General features: G+C 39.4%; 1 protein-coding gene across 1 annotated transcript in view; it reads right to left on the reverse strand.

Annotated features, from left to right (window-relative positions):
- Positions 1–24,071, reverse strand: part of cd2ap (CD2-associated protein) — a 154,480-nt gene that overhangs the window by 110,165 nt on the left and 20,244 nt on the right. The window contains exon 2 of the mRNA XM_076272389.1: positions 9,299–9,459. Within this exon, the coding sequence (XP_076128504.1) occupies positions 9,299–9,459 (161 nt within the window). The remainder of the gene's footprint in view (positions 1–9,298; positions 9,460–24,071) is intronic.

Here is a 24,071-nt window from a genome sequence, read left to right on the forward strand (position 1 = left end):
GGGGTAGAGTTGGATATAACGTTTAGGCTGCTACTAAAATATTAGGCTACAGGAGAAAAAACTGCTAGTCTGTCCGGAATACTACTAAACTGACTGACGCAACAAACAAGGTTAAAAAAAAAATCCAACTGTATCTTTGCTAGTCATGTAAAATGTAGCGCTAGTGTGCTACCTAGCACTAACCTGGCATAATTATTGTAAAGACTGTAATGACACATTAGGACAACCTAACCATTACACAATGCAAATGGTAGAAATTATCTGATTAGAAGACATCAAATATGGTTAACCTTACTTTTCTTGCAAAAAAGACCAGACGCAACACAAAATTACTGGATCCCGGACTGATGGATGTAACGTTAAATCCTTGCAGTGAAATGCAGCCCCTTAGCAGTCAGATAATGGTGCGCAGCCAATGGGATTTTTACGTGCGCAGCTTTTTGATTTACTGTTGTCTTACACTTCCTATGTTTCATGGACTGTAACGGTAGGCTATGTGTTTATTTAGTCATTTTAATACAGAATTAACTTTGATGAAATTATAATCAGACACTTCAACGCCCCCCCCCCCCCCTCAAAAAAAGAAAAACTCATCGGATCTGCACGATTCACACAAGTCCCCCAGACAGCCGTGAAAAAGGTGGCATCCGCCAAAAGGTGCGCCGTTTGCATCCCTGGATAGATGCTGTGGTGAAACACTCGACATCCACTCGGCACTCTCGCTGCAGGGATCAACAAATCACAGCCCAGCATCCCACGTACGGTTCAAGCCGCTGTTAGTAGGCAGGTACAGTAGTATTAAGTAACCAAGAAGCTATTCGTCACCTAAAAATTAAATTCAACATCGCCTATCTAATTGGCAAAGAAGAAGTACCATTTACTAAATTCGGACCAATGATCACACTTTACCACAAAAACGGAGTTGACATTAATCCTACATATGATAACGATGTGAGGTGTGCGGAAATGATTGGGCAAATAGCTGTAGACATACATGTAAGGGACGCTCTGGCTGACCAAATGCAAGCGAGCCGTTACCTGTCAGTCCTGGTTGACGGTGACACTGACATCTCACCAACACCGAATGTGAGATTGTCTATGCGAGTTTCCTGGAGGATGGGAGACCCGTGACCCGCCTCGAACATGCCCATGCATAAGGTAAGGCACAAGGTTTTGCAGTTTTAATTCTACCCAATAATACTTGATATTTTGCAAAGTTAAGCAATCTATCTAAACATATCAGTAGTAATAATAATAATAAAAATATATTTAACATTTCCAATGGTCAAGATGGAAAATAAATAAATAAATAAATGGCTAGGGCTAAGGCATGTCTGCTTCTATAAGAAAGAGTAGGTCATGCAAAATGAAAGCTTAAACACAACTGGAAAACATGAAGTTATTTAAGTTATATATTTAAGTTATATTTGATTCAATCATGCAATAATGTACTGTCTTTCTGTGTTAATATTGTTTATTGCCTTTTGTGAAACTTAACTTTAATGTCATTTTAGATATTCTGGATGGAACCAGTGCTGCTTTTGATGCACTTGGTACAGTTGACTGGAAAACCAAGTGTGTTGCATTTGGGGCAGATGGTGCAGCAGTTAACATGGGTGTCCGTTGCCTTACTCAAAAGGGATATGAGAAACCATGTTATCCCTATCCCTTTGAGCTTTTTTGTTTTCAATGACTAGGTTGGAGTTGGCCATTTTGAATTTACAGCGCAAGGATGCAATGGTCACAAAAGTATACGATCTTCTCCATCTTGTGTGGACGACCTACCACTTCAGCCCTAAATCCAGGCGTGAGCTGAACACAACTAGGGAGGAGCTTGGAGTGGGGATCTGCACTCCTTCAAGTGTAAAAGGAACAAGGTGGATTCCCCATGTCCACAGAGCACTTAATGTGCTCCTTCGTGCTGGAAGAGGTGGGAATCTGGCAACTGACAGTTGTCAGTATGCCGCCATTCACCACCACATGGAACATCTTGCCTCATCTGCAGCCAATGCAGACATACAAGGTCATGCTAAAAAGGTGAGTTTTGTAAAACTGTTCAGTGCACACTGCTTTGAGGGTGACTTGATATGAATGTTTTCTTAAACTCCTGTCCTTTGTTAGATTAGGAAGGAAATGCATGAAGTTAACTTCTGTGCATTTAGCCATTTCCTGGCTGATGTTTTTCATGAGCTGGCCTCACTCAGCTGCATCCTTCAGAGGAATGATCTCATTCTACCTCAAGCAGTTTCAGAAATTAGGAAGACAGTCATGGTACTGCAGGCTATGCAGGGAACCCCTAAGAGAGGTGGCATGCTATGCCAGTTTTTGGCTTCTCTTCCTGGACAGCAAATGGAAGAGGTCACATTTCAGGTTTGTTAGGGGTACAGAGGATAGCATACATCTCAATACAATAGCGTAGCTGAGACTGCATTTTGCTAAACAGTGATTTACAACCATAAAGTTGTATTCTACAGCACCACAGTACACAAGCAATTTCTCACAAGCATTCCCTCTCTTCATTCTTTGCTCCTATCAGGGTGTGCCACTCTCTGGTGATGTGCCAGTTAACTTAGGCAATCAGAAACAAAAAAAAAAACATGACTGCTGTGATTGGCATCACTGTGGAAGCCCTGAATACTCACTTTGGTAGTCTGATCAATGCAAAAACCCAAGACTACTCTGTGGTAGTGTTGCACGGTGTATCGATACTAAAAAGGTATCACGATGCCTTCACGCAAAAAACGATACAATTTCCGACGTTTTTACAATCGATCCTTTATTAAAATAATAACGTTCTGTGTCTGTGTGAACCGCTGCTCTCACTGCTCCTTGCATGCATCTAGGCAAGTGGGCGTGTCAAGCAGGCAGCTCTGAGTGAGTGCACGCGCAGCAACGTAAACATAGTTCTTTGCCGACAGTCCTTGGCCTGGTGCATAAAACAAAAGGTGATGTGAAATCTGGAACTATTTCGGATACATCGCGAATAGTGAAGGCAAGCCATCAGGTACACAGAGGCCCGTTTGTAAAATATGTTTGAAAGTCATTTAAAAGCAGTAGGCTACGCATGGAACTTGGCTAAACACCTCGCAGACATATCCCAACATTTTTAAAGAGTTCAAACGACAGGTTAAATATGCTATAGAAAACACAACTACATGGTTAGTGCCAAGTTCTTCTCTTCTATTCTGTTTTAGTCTAGCCTAAGTGAAACGAGTATGGTTCTCTGGGATAAAGCGAACCTTCCTTCATCAATGAATTTTGACGAGACATAACGAGCTGTAATCATTTTGACGAGACATAACGAGCTGTAATCATAGGGTGCTAACGTGATGAAAGCGCAATGTTCACGCCAGAATAACATTACCAACACCACCAAACAATCTATTTCATGTTCGGTCAGTACTACTGGTAATATTAGGCATGGCATGTAAACTGCAATTTGTTCAATAATTATTGCCCAGATGTAGGATAGGCTACCCGAAATGCGCTAATTAAAGCCCACAGCATATATTACCACCGTGTGTTGAGTCCTAATAATAATATCGGCTTATTGTTACGTGGTAGCAAATCATGTTATCAAAGAAATAGACGTAATGTAGGAATGCACACAGATATATTGCAACAGGTAATGGTGTAGGCCTATCTGACGAAGACCTGAGTGGTTGGAACGTCGTACTTGTACACTGGGCGCAAAGAAGACTATCCTCACATTTTTCCCTTTGCAACTGTCAAAGAAATCCCATGAACACGGGAAGGCCTAGGGTAGCCTATTCATGGGTTTCATCAGGTCCCTTTCCACAGGTGTATAAAATCAAGCACCTTGATTATCAATGCAGACTGCATGGTGCTTGATTAATACACCTGTGGAAAGGGACCTGATGAAACCCATCAATACTGTACATCAGATGGCCTAAAAATAGCATTTAGTGATTTGCATGCAGTAATTTCAACACTGACCTTGATCTAGCCTAGTTTGGCTATTTAAAGCTACTTTATTGCTAAAACACAACACAATGTAAATTAACTATAACAAACAATAAAGGACTTAATCACACAAAGTAGGCCTACTATTTTACTGACTATAAAAAATAATAATTATGTAGGAATTTTAGAAGTTTAGAACCCAGAATTGACCTGCACACTACAAAAGTGCACCGAATTCAACACAAATGACTCAATACACTTGGAGGAGGTATGAGTCCTTTCTTTTCCAGATATCTTAGGATTTCGCCGTAGTATCGTTTCAGTATCGAGCATCGTGATATTTATGGCAGGTATCATATCGAAGTCATAATTTTGGTATCGTGACAACACTACTCTGTGGTGAATTGTTTCACAATTTTCAACCATAACGCATGGCCTGAAAACAGTGATGAGCTCCTAAACTATGGATCTGACAAGGTGGAGGCCCTCGTGGAACACTTTAGTGATGAGCTTACTAGGCAAGTTGAGATCATATACGGTTTGGATAGTTTATCATTGTAACTTTATTCTCTCTTTAGCTTTGGATGCCAGCTTGAAGCTATACAAGAGGAATGGCAGAGTGTTACGGCGCTCATAAGCCAGGACAAGTCCTACAGCAGCTTATGACAAATGCTCTTAACTGAAGAGCCATATAAAACAGACTACAAGGTAATATACACAAAGTTCAACAGCACCAAAAACACTTAAAAGTTCTATCAGCGATAGCGGGGATATGTCACTCCTGTTGATGTTCAAACAAAACAGAGTTAGCTCGCTACTCCCCCCCTTCCTTCCTGTGCAATTAAAACTCTCCTAAATGCGCATCTCGTCAGTTATTGGTTGAAACACTTTATTTTGCCTTTGAGTGGTTGCCAACACTTGTTGGTAGCAATTGTTTTTGTGTACAGATCTCGGAGCCTAGGCTGCCTACAGAGAAACGTTTTTTTTGACGGCCTGCTTATGGATGAATGTGATAATTTATGTTTGGGCCTTTTTTGGGCCTGAAATCGCTGATACAACCTTTAATTGGCACCTTTTATATAAATTGTAATGTGGTGTAAAATTATTTGTTTAATCAATCAGAATAAATTCATATTTAAATTACTTAATTGTTTTACAGAACCTCCTGCACCTAGTTGAGATCTTGTTGATTCTGCCTATTTCTGCTGCGCAGTGTGAACGCGGTTTCTCAGCACAAAAGCGCATCAATAGCTCCTTAAGAAGTAGCTTGCATGTATCTAACACTGAGGACCTAATTCGGATCAGCACAGAGGGACCCTCCCTGGAACGTTTTGATTCTACAAAATGTGCTGAAAATTGGCTGTCTGCTGGAAAGAGGTCAAGGCGACCAGGCTACAAAGCTTGGCCAAGCAACTCAGACATGATCTTCATTTCAGATGAAATGTGAAACATGCATAGGGCCTACATACAATCATAAATACACAATGAAATCTACATGACAATAAAACAGAATTAAATGAAAATCTTTTGTTTGACAGTTTTGGTATGACAACGAGACAACCTTACAACGAGCATTGTAATATGGAATTGTTGAATAATTCTAATATTAATAGCAATACTAATAAATTTATACAAAAATGACTGTGCCCCCAAATATTTGTCTGTGCTCCTACATTTTAATTTTTTTTTATTTAGGCGCACCAGTGCTCCTGGTTCAAAAAGTTAGTGTAGAGCCCTGGTACCAAACATCAGGCTCACCACAATGGGAGCAAAGGCCTATGCTATACCTCACACATCCGCACTCTCCATCTCACAATACAAAACAGCTCTTAAAACCCACCATTTTAAGCTTATGGACTTTAATATGCCTTTTACAACAACTATGTTTTTTAATTTGTGTGCTGATTATCATATTTTTTTCACTGTGTTTACTTAGGGCCCTATGAAATCAGTTTTTATTATTTTCTGAATTCTGTTTTATTTTTTTCTCAAATTCCGTTTTTTTAGTCGTTTCGGATTTATCTTTTTATTTTTATTTTTTTCACCTATAAAAACTCAATGACCAACACAATTCAGCTATTTAAATATTTAGCAAAGCCAATCATTCAAAATTCTCCAACATTTAGCCAAACATTCAACAAATCTCTGTGCAAAAACAACAGATAGGACCCATATAACTTCAACTACATGGCCATAGCTAGGCTGCAAGTTTAGATCCCAATAAAAGGGTGCTTTGTAACTCAAAATTTTCCACAACTTAAAAGTAGCATACTTTTTTGTAGATTCATGTTTCATTTTCAATATGTGTCGCTTTCTAGAGCATTTAGCCTATCGTCTTTAGCACACATCTCCATTGAAGTATGGCTACATGATGGTAACATGCTTAGTGTTGCGCTCTCTCGTCAGTGAGAATCTCTTGCAGCACTTTTTTAGAATGGTCAAGACCCACAGCAGGTGGGTCTTCATGTCTACTTGAGGCTACTGACATTCGCATCTGGGAATGGGACTGCTTGCAATGTTATGACATAGCGGTCAGCTTCTGCACACATTGCAACAATCTTCCACAAACTCACGTCTTGCATCTACTGATTTTGTCATTGCCTTGTAGGCTGGAGGGATTTGCCTGCAGTGGATTTAGCTTTGTTCTTAAGTTGCCCTTTTGATTTCTATGGTGGCTACATGTGTATTTGCGAGTCAATTATGTGTTGACAAAACTTGCAAACTATAGTTGTTTTCAGACTCGTAGTAGTCAGGCCAGACTTAAAAATATTTTGGTTTACCGTAACCCGACCGACCCTGTCAATTTAGGACTGACCCAAATATTTATTTTTTTCCCATTTTAGTCCGACCGACTTGCCGGTTGTAAACTTGCATTAAGACCGACCAATTTTTTTTACTCTTCAAACAACTAGGCTAATACAAATGTAATAAAATAATATTAATTATATTTTAGTAAGTATTGTGAATATAAATTAGCTACAAACATTCGTAGGTTCTTTCTTTTAAATAAAAACCTGTGGCGTCCTCTATGATTATGTTTACACCATTGGTTTACGCATGTCACACTATGGCCTACGTTCGCTTCGTTTCATTCACCGTCTATGGTTCGAGCTTGTCTGTAATGATGTCTGCGTGCGGCTGCATTAGGCCTAAAGAAAATGTTTGTGGTCACCGTTCAAAGTCATAGGCTACGGGTTTGGGCACCATAGTAATACATCTAAAAATCCATCAAATCATCTCGACACCGCTTTAACTTGGCAGGAAGTTAAAGGCCACTTCCCGTAGCCTGTGTGTCTTTTCTTCTCACACACACACGCAGCTTTTAACCTGCAGCTGTGTGCCGCACAGCAGCAAATAATAGGCTATGGAATTTAGTTAATTTAGGCCTACTATTGGGTTTAATGACATTTCCGAATTAAGCTACACAACCGATTGACACACTTTTCATCTTGAGAGAGTTCCTTCTAGTTAACTATCCCGTTAGCTCACGAGTTATGTCTATCATGAATGTACATTTTGAACATTTTGAACATTTATTTCATCTAATGACATAAAAAACATAATGAATTGCCTTGAATGAATATATCCTTGGACTATGTGCACATGAGTATTCAATATTACTGATGGCGTCAAGGTGGTGGGTGCACCAAATCAAATCATTCCCAGTCCATGCTCTGACAACAGCTCAGACATGAAATGTATGGGTGCACCTACATTTTGTTCTGGTGCACCTAAATAAAAAGGTTAGGCGCACCAGTGCAACCAATGCAAAAAGTGACCCTGAAGCCCTGCCTCTAGTCTAACGGTGACCGTGTCAACTGACCTCAAGGAGACCACTACAGTTTTGGTGGAGGAAACTCAAACAATTGAGGACGTGCTACAGTTTGACCGTCAAATCAAAGTGGTGGCACGGGTTGAAGACCCAGTCAATGACGTCACAATATGCAAATTTGTTTAAATTCATACCTACGTAATCACCATGACCAAAATTTTACTTTTTTTTTTTGAATCTTGAAAAAAACCTACTGACCCATTTTTATTTATTTTTTGGCTGTTACTGCAAACAAAATATTTTTAAGGATGGCCTCATTGGGGTATTGTTCAGCCCTGTTATCTAGCAGTCAAGCAGTTTACTGTTTTGCCACCGTTGTCGGGAGCCACTGATCGCTTATTTCTTTGTCACGCACCAATCAACAAACTCAACGCACGTGAACATTCGAGATATGATTACTAGGCTACGCAACACGTTTTTAACAATGTCTTTCGGCCACGGTTTAGGCATTGACCTTCTTATATGCTTTTTGTTTTAAAGTGAACTGACATAAAAGTAAAAAAATGACTGTTTATTTAAAGGTGCTATTTGTAGGATTGTTACCGAACGTTCTGTAGGCCAAAATTAAAACACTGGTGAACGTTCTCAAGACTACCAGACGCGAGCCTCTTCTGGATTGCCAGATGTAATGAAGACTTAGCTAACGTTAGTTGACCTGCAGCTGCTTTAACGTTTCTCCAACCATGACCCAGCTACACATTACGGAAAGAGTGGAAACAAAAAATACCTCTCTAACCAACGTAACATATATATATATATATATATATATATATATATATATATATATATATATATATATATATATATATATATATATATATAAACATATATACTTATATACATATATGTATACATACATATATACATATATGTTTCTTGTTTTAATTTTGGAAATTTGCCTGCCTCTCGTAGGCGTTCATGACTACAACTGACAGCTGTTGACAGTTGGCCTTTGCTAATTTGGCAACCCAAATAGGAGGACGCGCTAGCCCATTATTAATATGCTATTCTAGAATGAATCGTTCAAAACATAAACGAAAATTCCAAGAGATTCTGCCGAGATTTTTTCATTGGTTTTACAGGGTTTTACAGGTTAGAGTAATGTTGTCAAATAAGCCATTACTTCAATTCATCGTGTTTCCTTACTCTCTGACAACATATGGTGATAATTTTTGGAATGGTTAGGGTTTATTTTCCATTATTTCCTACATACTGGACCTTTAATGTATCAACAGAATATCTGCAAATTCCGTGCAATTCCGTGTTTATAAGAGAAATCCGTTTTCATGTGTAGATTCTGTGATTCCATCCACATTTTCCGCAACGCGGAAATCATAGCGCCCTAGTTTACTCTGAAAAGCGACCTTAGGTGCTTTGAAAGGCGCTGTGTAACAAATGAAATGTATTATTATTATTATTATTATACATTATAAATTCACAACCAAATCATTCATAATTACTCCCTCCTCCTTGTTTAGAGCCGTAACTGTCAACTGCACTGATCAAGCAATTAGTTGTAAGCAGTCATATTTTGTACATCACCTTGACAAAATTGTCAGGGAAGAGTCCTTTCTTCCCATTGAGTTCTCCTTCCATCCATCCTTCTTCCTCCACTCTGCGCACATTTTTTATCACATCCCCAGGCCTCAGTGTCAGCTCATCATCATGTCCTGCCTCATACTCGTACTCCACCACAACTTCGACTGTAAAGAAATATAAGGTTAGCCTACTCGCAACCATAAATTATCAACGCGTACCATTTGTATATGGGGCAATTACAATTTCAAAAGTAGAGTGTAATCCATTGGCAGATCTGCCAACCTTTAAGAAATGTTTTGAAAAAAACAATTGCTCAAAAATGTCAGCCTTCACGCATGCGACCAAAAATGGGCATAGCCAAACACGCAAGAGAGGCCTAGGTTACATTTTGAATAGCCTACCCATCTTTAATATCAGACATTTCTCTAAATTTGACCCAATGTGTTCCTGAAAATGCAAACAGAATCTTTAACAGTACAGGGAAGCAAACACATGTGTGGTGAAAAAGAGACAGAAAAAAAATGTTGTAATGTAAACAGTTGTAAATGGTAATGTTTATTTACTCCTTGGTTCATGTCAGTCAGTATGAATTAACATTTAAAACATGTGAAATTACATATATGTTGATACATAAGTCACATCTGACTATAAGTCGCAGGACCAGCCAAACTATAAAAAAGTGTGACATATAGTCCGGAAAATATGGTATAAAGCACTCAATCAGTGTGCTTTTTTTCCTTTTCAAAATGTACGTTACTAGACTGTAATTTGCATGGACTAATAGAAGTGGGTGGTTGACTTTTTAGGTCAGAAAAAAAAAATTGAAAAATAAATTCAGGTATTTGGTCTTTTAGATTTTGTATTAGAAAGCATATTTATTCACTAATTTGTTGTGTTAGTAACTATATTTGTCTATAGTTTATATTTGTAGGCAAATCTTTAAAGGGAAACTTGGCAAGATTAGCTATATTTCCCCCTCTACTGGAGAAATTGTGCATTATGCTATTTCAAACTGTGGAAAAAAGTAACGATAAGGTAACAAGTTCTGTAGAACACTGTGGGTGTTACAAGGTAAGAAACACGATTTAAAAGAGTTTCTTGTCTCTCACTTCTCTTTCCGGGTCGGTAATCTCAATGTTGCAAGTAGGGATGCACGATATATCGGCGGGCGATATATTATTGGCCGATAAGTGAAAAAATGAAAATATTATTATCGGTCCGATAACAGAATTCTGGCCGATAATTTGCGCCGATATTTTTTAAAGTCCTAATTTAGGCCTACGTAAGGTCCGTCTGGCTACACTGACCTACTTGAGCTTGGTTGGCTATACTTTTTCCTCAATATAATGTCAGCGGTGTGAATGTATTTCACCACTCTAACAAAATCTGTGGATATGCGTTCATTTGGGAATCTGTGCATCTCAAAATCCTCTCGTGAATGATCCGCCATTTAACCTTACCAGAGCGGAGCTCAGCCCTATCTAGAGTCGTCTTGTGCTGATGTGTTTGCACTTTACCGCGCTGGTCGGGGAAACAATAAACAAACTCGTTAGTGGGACGAGTACATAAGTAGGCCTAGTTCTAAGTTGTGTTTTAGTATTATATTTGCATTACTTTAGCTTGGGTTTTGTATTATTACCTAGAAATATGCTAACCATTCCTGCTTCAGTTCCAGACAGGTCATCATAATAAGTTATTAAAACCTTCGGGGCTAACCCCTTTCATTTCTGCTGCAGCAGGTTGTGCGCAACAGAGTAGACGGTTATCGGTTATCGTTATCGGCCCTAAAATTCCATATCGGTGCATCTCTAGTTGCAAGATTGGTTTTCCGCCTGGGGACGCTAGGGGCTGCGGGGAAAGTCACCATTTTCACCGGAACAGGTCATTTAACCATTCAAATGATTTCTAAACAGGTTTATTACGTTGAAATAGTTGCCAAGTTCCCCTTTAATGTGGTGTGTAGGGCTAATTGAGTGCACATTGGTGGTGTGTAGGCCTAAGTGTAATTGAGTGCCTGTCACTATAAGAAATACGTGAGTAATTACTGTAGCCTTCAGTATCACAGTTTTAGGCTAGTGAATAATAGTTGCAAATAGCACAGAAGGATATGTGGATGCAATTCATTATGTTTTCTATGTCATTAGATAAAATAAATGTTAAAAAAAACTCACAAGTTGAAGAGATAAGTGTCTTGCAATGTTCACTAATGATTTTAGTGAGCACTAATGACGAATGACAGACATGACCGGAGCTAGGATTAGTTAGCAAGGAGCTCTCTCCAGATGTAAAAGTTTGCAAAGGTTGCGCAACCTATTTCTAAATGACATTAAACCCAATAGTAGACCTAAATCCTATAGCCTAGGTTAGCAACACAAACTTGAGGTGCAAGTGAGCAAATCAACTTGATATTAGCCTTTTATTATGTGTTACCACAGAATCACTTAAACTAGCAGCCATGTCTCGCTGTTTATGGCACGACAGCTGCGCATATGTGTGTGTGAGGAGAAAAGCTAGGAGAGGAGGCACTAGATTCTAGAAGCATGCCTTGTGCACACAAACGTTACTTTAAAAGAACACGGTCATACTTCAAAGTGTTGATACTAATAAGGTCTAAACATTACCCAGGAGGCACACTGTAAAATGTATTTTATGTAAGATCAATACTTTCCAAGATACAGCCAGTTTTACGGGGGGAGGGGGGTGTCGATTTTGTTCAGCCTCTTTTTTTTGTCAAAGTTCACAAGCCATAGAGCAAGACCTAAACCATGTAGGAGGCTCAAATTTTGCAAGCTGGTACATAAATAGGAATAGTATGTAGCAAAATCATCATGTTTGGTCTGGATGATCCTACATGGTCATAGCTGTCTACTTATCTCAGTAAGGAAATAAATCAAGAGCCTATGTGGAGTACAAATACAGTATGTCTTCTGAAGGCCTAAACAGAGCCCAGCCAAAAACTCGAATACAATTTTGATCAACTTTGAGGGACAGCTATGACCATGCAGGATCATCCAGACCAAATGTGACGATTTTGCTACATACGATTCCTATTTATGTACCAGCATGCAAAATTTGAGCCTCCTACATGGTTTAGTTCTTGCACTGTGAGACAAAAAAAAAAGGCCTAACAAAATCGACACCCCCCTCCCCCTGTAAAACTGTCTATCTTGGAAAGTATTGATCTTACATAAAAGTAATTTTACAGTGTGTCTCCTGTGTAACATAGGTACACCTGATAATTTTTTCAGAATTTTTTGAGACCTAAGTGCGTGGGCCCTGGTTGAATTGATGTGGAATGAACCTACTGTAATATTTTTAATTTCAGGCTATTGTGACACTTTTGTAGTACCGGTGCACCGTGCAACACTAAATTAGACATTCTCTGATGTTACGCAAACCGCCTGTTGAATTTTCACATTGTTGTTTTTTCCCCCCATTTCACCCCAGATAGCAAGAGGCTGGCGGACCACTGTCAGTCCATTGGGGACATAGCTGGCGGTCCGCTGGCATTTTACTCATCGGTTCTCTGGTGGTCCGCTGGCGGTTGCAGACAAATTGCCCGATATTTTACCGCTTTTTAACTTGGGCGGAGGCAACTCCGCTGCGCGTCGGGGAGTTCTTTGCCTTCCGCCCTCGTCCAATAATTCCGTATAACAGGACACCTCGGCGGCCGTTATCCCTTACTTAATATTAATAACAAGTTAAATTTAAAGAGATGGTGGCCACCGGCGGCATACCACCAGCGGTCCGCTGTCTGCCAATCTGATTTTGCTATCTGGGACATTGCGTTGCAGGCTAGTATAATGAAATTACAGACTTCCGTTTAAATTAAGACTTGGGCAATGGAATTTAAGACTTTTTAAGGCGTTAATTTAGGAACATGACATTTAAGACCTTTTTAAGACCCGCGGCTACCCTGTTTTTTTATGTGAGTATCATAATCTTCTATCATTACTTCATCAAGATCTACAGCATTTCCTTGTGCAAATGTAACACACCACACAAACTCACCACTATATCACACCACATAACAATCTGTTAATACAAAAATGTGTATTATATGTAATTCACAAAAAACAACAGACAGTTTAAGACAGGTATATCACGTGAAGGTTCACTGTTAAAAATCAAAACTGTGTACAGAATGCCAGCAAATATTGTATAGCCCTTGGGTTCACTGGGTTTTTCTCTTCTTGAAGGTGGGCTTCAATCTGAATGTTTGTTGTTCCCCTTTGAGTTTATTCTCTTCATATCTGTTAAAAGACAAATTCAAAAATGTATTCAGATATTTAAAAACATATCCTGCATTAGATTAGATTGTTACAATTACTTATAGTGATAACAGCATTAATATTACCGCTGTCTTTAACACCAGGATTTATTTTCTTAGACTACTGATATTCAGAATGTCAAATATGTAGCTTTTGCATCCAAGGCATAGTGTGAGTGAGGGTGTGTGGGGGTGATTTCTGTGTTTTATGTGATTCACCATACATGTAATAGGTGCACATCTTAAATAATAAATATTAAAGATGTTAAATATGTCAAAATATATATTACACTTAACTACAAAATAATTTTTTCATACTAATATATATATATATATATATACGTGAAAAAACATTTATGTAGGTAAAAGCATTTTATATCATATAGTGTGAAAAATAAATCATATGGTTTGTCGAGAAAACTTGGTCACACAATATATGGGGTCACACCATATGAGGTTTCATGCACTTAGCAGAACAATGAGTCTTGTGGCTACATGCGCCCCCGCCCCTCCTCTTTCATGCACAGAAGGGGCAGGAAGAGACACTCTGGCACTCTTCAACAAACATGGAGAAAGCAACAATGTCTGAAGGTGCGGAGGGGAGTGTCTTGGTTAGTAAAAGTAGTAGCTCAATAATTTGGAGATGGTTTGGATACAAATTTTCAGATGAGCAACAAAACCACGCTATATGTAGGGAGTGCCATAAGCACGTTGCAGCCATTGTAAAGCAATTTACAAAAGATTCACTGAACAAAAATGTCTTGCGGCCAGACAGTAATGTTTTATGTAGGATTCATGTCAGTTCATATGAATTAACATTTAAAAGCATGCGCAATTATATATTTTTTCATATATAAGTCGCACCTGACTGGGCCAGCCAAACTATGAAAAAAAGTGACTTAAAGTCCGGAAAATACGGTACTCATATTTGACTGAACATTTCATTTTACAGCTCTAACTCTGCGGAAAAAATATCGGGATATATATCGTATATCGATATTCAACCTAAACATATCGGGATATGACTTTTGGTCCATATCGCCCAGCCCTACTTCCAAGCCTTTTCCTTGTCAATGTTCGTTCCCTGGTGAACAAAATGGATGAACTGTGGATCACCACACACAGAATGATTATGGACTGCAACAGCATGATTTTCACAGAAACTTGGCTTAACAGCGAAATACCCAACAACGCTATCGAGCTAGCTGGATGCTGCATTCTCCGTGCCGACAGAACAGCTGACTCCGGTAAGACCAGAGATGGGGGTTTGTGCATTTATGCTAACAAAACGTGGTGCACGGACACCACCATCACCGAGAATCACTGCTCAGCTAACCTAGAGTATCTCAGGGTTAAGTGTAGACCTTTCTGTCTGCCCAGAGAGTTTATATCAACTGTAGTAACAGCAGCGTATATACCACCAGATGCTAATGTCAAGCTTGCCATGAAAGAACTGCATTCTGCTATCAGTAAACAACAAAGTCTGCATCCCGAGGCAGCCTTCATTGTCACGGGTGACTTCAACCACTCGAATTTAAAAACTACTGCCCAAATTTCATCAAAACTAGTGCAGTGCCCGTTCAAACATGCACGAAACGTGCACGAAAGGCTGAGTATTTATGCGTGTGTTAAAATTGTTATTATTGAGCATAGTGCTGGGCGATAAAACGATAGCGATATGTATCGCAATAGACATGTAATCGATATCAATAAAAAATACGTTCGATAGAACATTCATAATTAAAAGCAACACACACCTCCTGCCTTACGTTGTCCATAAATAAATAGGCTAAATATATATTGCATTGTAGTATGTCAAACTCTACCAGAGTAGGCGATAGAAGTAGGCCTACCTCAACACAGACTCTCCTTGCCCCGTGCACTCTCTCTCTCTCCCTCTCAACAGGCGCATCCTTCCTCAGCATGCACATGTAATCCAAACATTAATCGTGCAAGACGACTGGCTAAATTGCTATTAAATCATTAGCACGCTGCACGAATTTGTTCAAAACTGTTGCATTCAAATTGACTGCTAAATTCTAATCATCTCAATCCCAATGCAAATGGAAAAGTATTTTCCAAGACTCAAACGGGCCTGTCCCAAGGAGAAAAAGTATTCATTTGAAACTTAAACACACGTAGGGAAACTGAACAGTCTAACCAGACTATGATAAACTAGCAAATTAAGCTAACGTTACTTTGTTTACAATATTTCCAGGCTTCAACCAGTGCTGCTTTTCATTCAGACTGATCTACACATTTATTTATTTGAGTGTTTTTCATGATTGTGTTGCCATTTGTTTTCCCTGTTTGCTTTGATTGATAACTGAGGTGATTAAAATCAGAGGAAGGTTAAGTTTAAAATAAAAGTGTCTACTATGTCTATGTGGGAGGTCACTAAGCGCAAACCAGCCAGGATGCTAACGTCACCTACAGGAGCCCAGATGACCAATAATAGCCTTGCTAGTGAGCTCGCGATTTTACTTCACCAGGCGTGAAAAAAACCTCAGAATCTGAATTGAAAACAACGTTTACAACCAAATACATTTATAGAAATTATCTCCATAAGCTACAGGTTCGAATATTAAGATAATAAGAGAGCATTTGTTCGAATATCTTTAATTTTTTAAAATAATCAAATTATATTCGAATAACGAAGTTCGGAGTCAAAGCCCTAGTGAACACTACATACCTGTGTTTGATGGCGTGGTAAGTGACGTCGCTCAGACTGCAACTTGTCTAACGTTAGCTATGTGGCATTAGCCTATCGCTCGTTTCAATTTAAGACCTTGCAGTCGGAATTGTCATTTGTTCAGTCAAAGTCTCAAGTCCAAAGTAGCCTGGGCTATTCGAAGAGTCAGTTTATTGCACATACTTTTATTTTGAGTGGTCACTACATACCCGTGTTTGTTGGCGTGTTGTTGCAAAATCAGCGTAATCATTTTATGCAAGCAAACTGCATACAGGGAGTCTTTATTGTTGAGGTCAGACATGATAATCATCTTGCATCTTAACCCACAAGCAGTTCCCGAGTAATCCGTTTTTTAAATTGCGACTGACTATGATCACAGTGAGACCTAGCAGAGTCCGTTCTCTGGACCTAGCAACTGTCAGTACACAATCCATGGGGTGGAGCTCCCCTGAAACTGGTCCCCTTGGAAACAGTGCAGTGCAGCGATAAACGTCCTACGTAAATAATCACATTTTGAAATATGCATTCAAAAATCTTCAAAATCGAGAGTGCACACCTTTATGCCACACGCGAGCCACATACGAAATCTTAGGTCAGTCTGACAAACAGTCAGTGAGATATGCCTGTCACAGACACACAGACGCTTCTTGCTTTATAGATAGATGTATCATGCCTAGGGTTGCAAAATTTCGGGAATTTTCAAAGTTGGAATGAACTCATTGAATGCCAAGCTGTTTTCGGGAAGCTTTGTCCTAGAGTGCCAGCAATCTAGACCATTGTTGATGATTTTTGTACAGCCACAGCATATTCTGTGTTATAGCTATGAACACATACAATGGCTCGTTTAAAAGGTGAGACTTTAAGCTCTCAGTGGGTGCAAACCGTGTACACGCCTCTGTTTCTGAGAAATCCCAAGCTAAACAGTGGCTAGTTTTCATTAAAATCGCTGTTTTTTTCTAGAAATGGAAATATAACGTCTTTCATGAAATATGAAGTGTTGCCTGTAAACTTTCCGGGAAGTGATCAGCGAGACCTGGCGAGACTGCCACCTAGTGATAGTCCCACGAAAATGGCCTGGTTTTGACCTGACGTGCATGAGTCACTGATTCGACCCAAAGCGGCAACCGAGTTATTATAAAATGTCCAGATTGTGCGTTTTCATGAGTTTTCGATCGTCATATATTTCATTTCCATTCATCACAGAGTTCCCAAAATCACATATAAGGTGTGTTAGAGTGTCTAATTTCGTAATAAAAAAAAAAGCTAAAAACGTAATATTACGTTTTTGGCACTCAACGCATGGGAAGGAAAAATGTAATATTACGTTTTTGGCACTCAATGAGTTAACGGGAATATACGGAAATTAACGGGAATTAATGGGAATAAACTGGGAATTTTTAATATCGCAAGTTAGTCTATAACAGGGAACTTAAATGTAGTGGACAAAACCCCATCTTGCAGCATAATATTAGTTAAAACAACCTGATTTAATGCAATTTCAGTCAAATTTCTACCCTGCACATACGTCAATCCCATGCACACAGCAATCAGCATAGGCTACTAGACATAAAGGAAACCTATGATGCGTTCATGTGCATGGGGAAAATAAATTCCCAGTGAAAATGTCATCTCATGTGGGAATAACTGGTGTGAAACTGGGGGAAGTTTGCAAACAGAGTTGCCCAGATATGGGCTTGTCGTCACTTTTGTTCTCATTGAAATGGGTGTAGGCTACGTCATTTTGCATAAACTGTAATGGGACGATTAATCTGTCTGATTAAACTTGACAATTTATATATAATTTACATAATCTATAAAGTTTGGTTGGGGTGGTATGTTGTGTCATTATATTTTTATTTGTTTTACCATTTTCTGGGATTCTAACTGAACAAACTGTCAGTAAATGTTCCAGCCTTAGCACGCTAGTAAACCATAGGCAGAGAACGGGATTCCCGCTAGCATGTTAGCTATCTTTGTATGCTAAGCTAAGCGAAAATACGAACAAACAAATCATATTGCTTATAGCTAAACAAAATGTTTGTATATGAAACAGTAGGAGTTACCAAAAATTCCTAGTTAATTCCCGTAAATTCCCATTAATTCCCATAATTTCCTCTAATTCCATGAAAGTTTCCAATTTGGAATATTTCCAAAATTCCCCATCTTAACTTCCTATGGAAAGTTTCCGGTAAGTTTCTGGAAATTTACTGGAAATGTTCCGCCCCTTTGCAACCCTAATCATGCCCCACAAGAGGAGATAATATTTTAGACCATGTCTACACAAACATAGCTGATGCCTACAAAGCCGCTCCTCTCCCCCACCTAGGACACTCAGATCACCTCTCATTGTTTATACTGCCCAAGTACTCAGCACTTAGCCTGGAGATTCTAGACCCTGGTAATCTAGAAAGATTAAGGGTCTGGCCATGACCCATAATGTAATGGCCCAACTTGAGGGGCAACCCCAAGCATGCATTTGAAAATCTCACCGCACGCAATTGGATAACACTACGACCAATGTTTACTGACTGATTCCGAAATTTCGACGCAATTGGATAACACTAGGACCAATGTTTACTGACTGATTCGTTGCAGCACTGGCGTCATCTGTTTAGCTCACTTCTGGCCCCCGCCTATATCATTATCAACTATTGGGGCAGCCATGGCCTACTGGTTAGCACTTTGGACTTGTAACCGGAGGGTTGCCGGTTCGAACCCCGACCAGTAGGAGCGGCCCGAGCGCTGCTGTAGCAGGCAGCTCACTGCGTCGGGATTAGTGTGTGCTTCACCTCACTGTGTGTTCACTGTGTGCCAGTGTTGTAGTACTCGAGTCCGAGTGATTAGCTAAATTTAGAGACTTGTGACTTGACTTGGACTTGAGCACTGAATGACTCGAACTTGGACTGTGCATTCGCACTCGCGATGACTCGTCGAGGACTCGACTTTTTTTTTTAATATATCATAAGGCTATAATTGTAGTATGTCATTAGGCTATAATTTGCTATATGATTTTAATATCTAAATTATTTGTAATAGGCTACTAATTTTAGTTCAAGGGAATGTTAGGCTACTGCTTCGTGTCATACTCATACATCGCAAGTCACATCATGTTCACATGCAAAGCAAACGAACGTTAAATTTAACACCAAAATGCTTGGAGACATGGCCGCTGCTATTTCAATGTAGTATTGCCAGGCAATATTAGTTCTCATACATGACATGACATTACCTAAGATTACACTCAGCCTAGGCTAAACATCACACACTGCTGCTGGATAGCTGATCATCGTGACTTGGTGAACAGGGTTTTTCCTGACTGACGCGAGAAGCGAGGTTCCATTCATTCATTTTAATTTGGGGCGTGCCCTGCCGTGCTTCTGTCTGTTAATTTACAGCAGGCTATTATCGGATGAAAGAAAAATAATCTAAAAGTTTTCCCGATCAAGATATAGCATAGCCTACTTCTTAATTTTGGTGTCATAAAATATAGAAGCATAACATTAAATTGCCTAGTAGAGTGTCCATGTAGAGTTTCAATGTAGGCCTACGCGTCTGCGCAAGTTAAACTGACAAACTGAACCTCTCGTGGGTAGGCCAGAAACAACTATATTTAAAACCACGAATGAAGTGGATTACTGTTACTGTTCAAATGAGCGATTTGATAGCCTAATCCACTGCACGAAAAAAAAGGAAATAGCAACTTGTTCTATTTCTAACAGGTGAATATCGTAGCAAATAGTAGGCTATGGCGATGGCAGCTTAAAAAAAAAACACTTATTTCACTCATCTCGCTGAAATGAACGTAGAATGTGGCCTGTTGCGCAAAGAAATTAGGCAGATGATCTGCATCTCCGATAACCGAAAACTAGTTTTCATCTCTATTGTTGACGTGAAATATGTCTCCATAGTGTCAATGAAGTGATAACATTATGCAGTTGCGGGTAGCCAGTGTTCACGTCACGGGAGTCAGAAAGAAGCTACCAAGACGGTCCCTGCTCTGTTTCTGCCCCTCCCAAACTGCGCTAAAATTGTGTAGGCTATTTAACAGCCAGAATTTGTAAAAAATGCCTGGGGGAGGCCCTTTTATGATCCTCACTACCTCTTACAAAATAGGCCTACTCCAACGTCCATCTAGCTCTTGTGAAGTAGGTCTATGAACTTCTACAACACTGCCTATACAATTGTCAGCAGTCAGTAACAGCATAATGTGACTTAATGGCCTGTGTGATTGGGATGTGGATTGCTCATTTATTATGAGTAGGCCTATAGGCTATGGTATGGCTATGGTATGGTATACTCTCTGATATAATAAATACAACACATTGGGTTTGGCAAGAAATTTGGCAATACTACTTTCACACAAGTGATGGCACCCCTGCTTGGAGACAGAAGATTGTCCGTTTTGCTTTTAAGGATTTCATCTGCAATAGGAAAAAATGGAACGACATGTAGGCTATGCTTACTTTAGTGCTGGACTTGGACTCGACTCGGACGTGGATCAATAGTGACTCGACTCGAACTTGACTCGGATGAGTAGTGGACTCAACTCAGACTTGGATTTTTTTTTTAATGACTTGGACTTGACTTGGACTTGAACACTGGACTCGAACCTGGACTCGGACTCGAGGCATAGTGACTTAACTACAACACTGCTGTGTGCAGAGTGTGTTTCACTAATTCACGGATTGGGATAAATGCAGAGACCAAATTTCCCTCACGGGATCAAAAAAGTATATACTTATACTACAGTGGGTATTAGTTAAGTATGGACGGTTTCCTGCATGAATCACACATGAACCGCGCACCATATTCCCGGCAGAAATGGCACAAACTGCAGTTGACACAAACAAGGTGGCACTTGGGAGTTCAGTTCAGCCACTACTATTTTTGATGCGACTTGACTTACTGCTTCCATGACGCAGTTTCCAAGTCAGTAGAACAATCAGAGACAGTTGAGCCTAATATAATAGCGTGAGTTTATATATCTTATACCCTATTTGTCACGGTTACTTATAGATTTGATAGTGTAAGGATAGCGCATGAGACACTTGGAGACTGGACACCAGAGACAGATGCGTTAAGTCAAAGACGTACCCTATTTTCCGCTATAATCAATGGAACTGGCGCAGCGAAGATTCTGAAAAAATTTTCATTTTGTTTAACCCAAATCAGTAGAACAGTCAGAGACAGTTGAGCCATGTCACTTCGTTTACATGGAGTTGACAGACTAATAAGAATGCACAGGACTGCGATGAGGGCGGGCAGGGTTCGATTCCTGATCAATGCATAATGGACGAAGTTTGCCAGGGCAGATAAGCATAGTTGTAAAGGGCACGAATAAAAAAGGCAAAAAACGTCCTTTGCCGAACCCAAAATTTAAATAAGAATTTTATCTTAACGAAACAACTCTAAATATCAGAGTGGGATAGGTTGGGATATTGTAGAAATTTCACTTAAATTGCAACCGCAACATGCCTGCTTGCCGACGTTCAAATGACCCGGGAAAAAACTAAGAATTGCGTCTATGTCAAGCGCAAGAATGGAAGGCTGCTGGTAAAAAGTTTGATGACGTTCTTTTCACCGATGAGTCAACAGTGGCATTGGAACGTTTTGCATTGCAGTGCTGGAGAAAGACAAACTTTAGGGGCATGGCAAAACCTAGAGGTAAGCACCCGGTCAAACTTCACGTCTGGGGTGGAATTTCGCATTGTGGCCTGGGCCCACTTCTCATTTTTGATGGTATTATGGATCAACAGTTCTACACGGAAGAGATCATCAAAAAAGTTGCCGGTCCATACTTGAGAGAGCGTTTCCTCATGTCTACACATAGATTCTTCCAAGACATTGATCCAAAGTACACCGCAGCCAGTGTCAGAGCCTGCATTCAGAGTGAGGGGGAGCAACTGGGTGCTAACACCGGCAGAGTCGCCGGATCTGAACCCCATAGAGTGAGTCTGGACTTCGATGAAACGATACATTCGCTGCGAGGCCAAACCCAAGAGCAGAGCAACTGATCTCAACAATAGTCATTTTGGAGGTACAAACTCACCACAAAGGTCTGCAATAACTACATAGATCACCTGGACAAAGTCATTGAGCAGGTCATAGCCTTAAATGGAGGACCAACTGGCATGTGATCTTCCCAGGGCCATGGGATCCCCTACTGCTCCTGCTTCCATTTTACATTGACTTGAAATGGACTTGACATGTCATTTGCAATCAGCCAACTCTTCCTGATTTTTATCCAAATAAAAAACGTTTTTCGCAAAAAAAATGCCTTTTCATTTCTTTGTATTTTTGATGCGACTTCATGCTTCCGTAACGCATCCAGTTTAGCCCAAGTCAGTAGAACAGTCAAAGACAGTTGAGCCATTACCAAACACAATACAATAATGTGAGTGTACATCTATGTTTTATACCCTATTTGTCACCTTCGTTCACATAGAGTTGACAGACTAATGGTAATGCAGGGGACTGTGACAATGGCAAGCAGGGTTAGATTCCTGATCGATGCATAATGCACAAATTTTGCCAGGGCGGATAAGCATAGTTGTAATGGCCATTAATAAAAAAGGAAAAAAAACGTCCTTTGCCGAACCCAAAATTTAAATAAGAATTTTATCTTAACGAAACAACTCTAAATATCAGAGTGGGATAGGTTGGGATATTGTAGAAATTTCACTTAAATTGCAACCGCAACATGCCTGCTTGCCGACGTTCAAACAACAACGAAAAAGATATCAAAGCACCAAGCAAGCAACAAGAGGGTTGAGTCTGAATGACACTAAGTTTTAGACACAGAGTTTTTGAAGTTTTAGAAATATTTTCGTAATAAAAATGGTGATTTAACCAAAAAAGGCTAAAAACATGCAACCCAGCAGAAGACTATTACATTGTCAAATCATTGAACACCATTCACACATTGTATTCTGCACAGTCTCTACACGTGGAGCGCAAGTCAAGTCAAGTCATATTTATTTATATAGCACACTTAAACGCACTGTTATTGACTCAAGGTGCTCAGAAATAAAATAAACAGTAATAAAAACAAAAAATAAAGACATAAATGACAACAAATAAAAATAAATAAATGAAATTACAAACTAATAATAATAATAATAATAATAATAATAAACAGATTATGATTGTAGATAAAAATAAACATATGGTTACTGAAACTACTACTACTATAGGCCTAGAGAAAGATGTACAGTAAAGTTAGATGCCAGTTAATATAATGCAGAAAAGAAATAGAAATAAGATTAAATAAATAATAAATTATAGGCCAAAGAAAATAGATGGGTCTTTAAATTTGATTTAAAAATACTGATGGTGGGAGAGGACTTAATTTCTATAGGGAGATTGTTCCAAAGACTAGGGGCAGCAACAGAAAAAGCTCTATCACCTTTAGTTTTAAGAGTTGCCTTTGGGACTGATAGAAGAAGTTGTGAGGAAGACCTCAGTGGCCTAGAAGGACAGTAGGGACTTAAAAGGTCACAGATATACTGTGGTGCCATTCCATTTAGGGCTTTGAAAACAAAAAGTAAAACTTTAAAATGAATTCTGTAATTGACAGGTAACCAATGGAGTTGGGCCAGGACAGGACTTATGTCTTATCTTAGGATAAGAGCTGAGTGGACCAAAAATAATTATCTCTGTTTTCTTTTCATTTAATTGTAAGAAGTTTGCAGCCATCCAACTCTTTATGTCATTAAAGCAGTTAAACAGGCTTTCCAAGGTGCAGGAACTATCGGCTGTTAATGGCAGATAAAATTGAGTAGTCATCAGCATAGCAGTGATATTGAATGTTATGT

The sequence above is a fragment of the Alosa pseudoharengus genome, unplaced genomic scaffold (assembly GCF_046254945.1).
Source record: "Alosa pseudoharengus isolate Yale_2024_CS ecotype anadromous, Long Island Sound unplaced genomic scaffold, YU_APseudo_1.1 YU_APseudo_1.1_scf_7, whole genome shotgun sequence".
NCBI lineage: Eukaryota > Metazoa > Chordata > Actinopteri > Clupeiformes > Clupeidae > Alosa > Alosa pseudoharengus.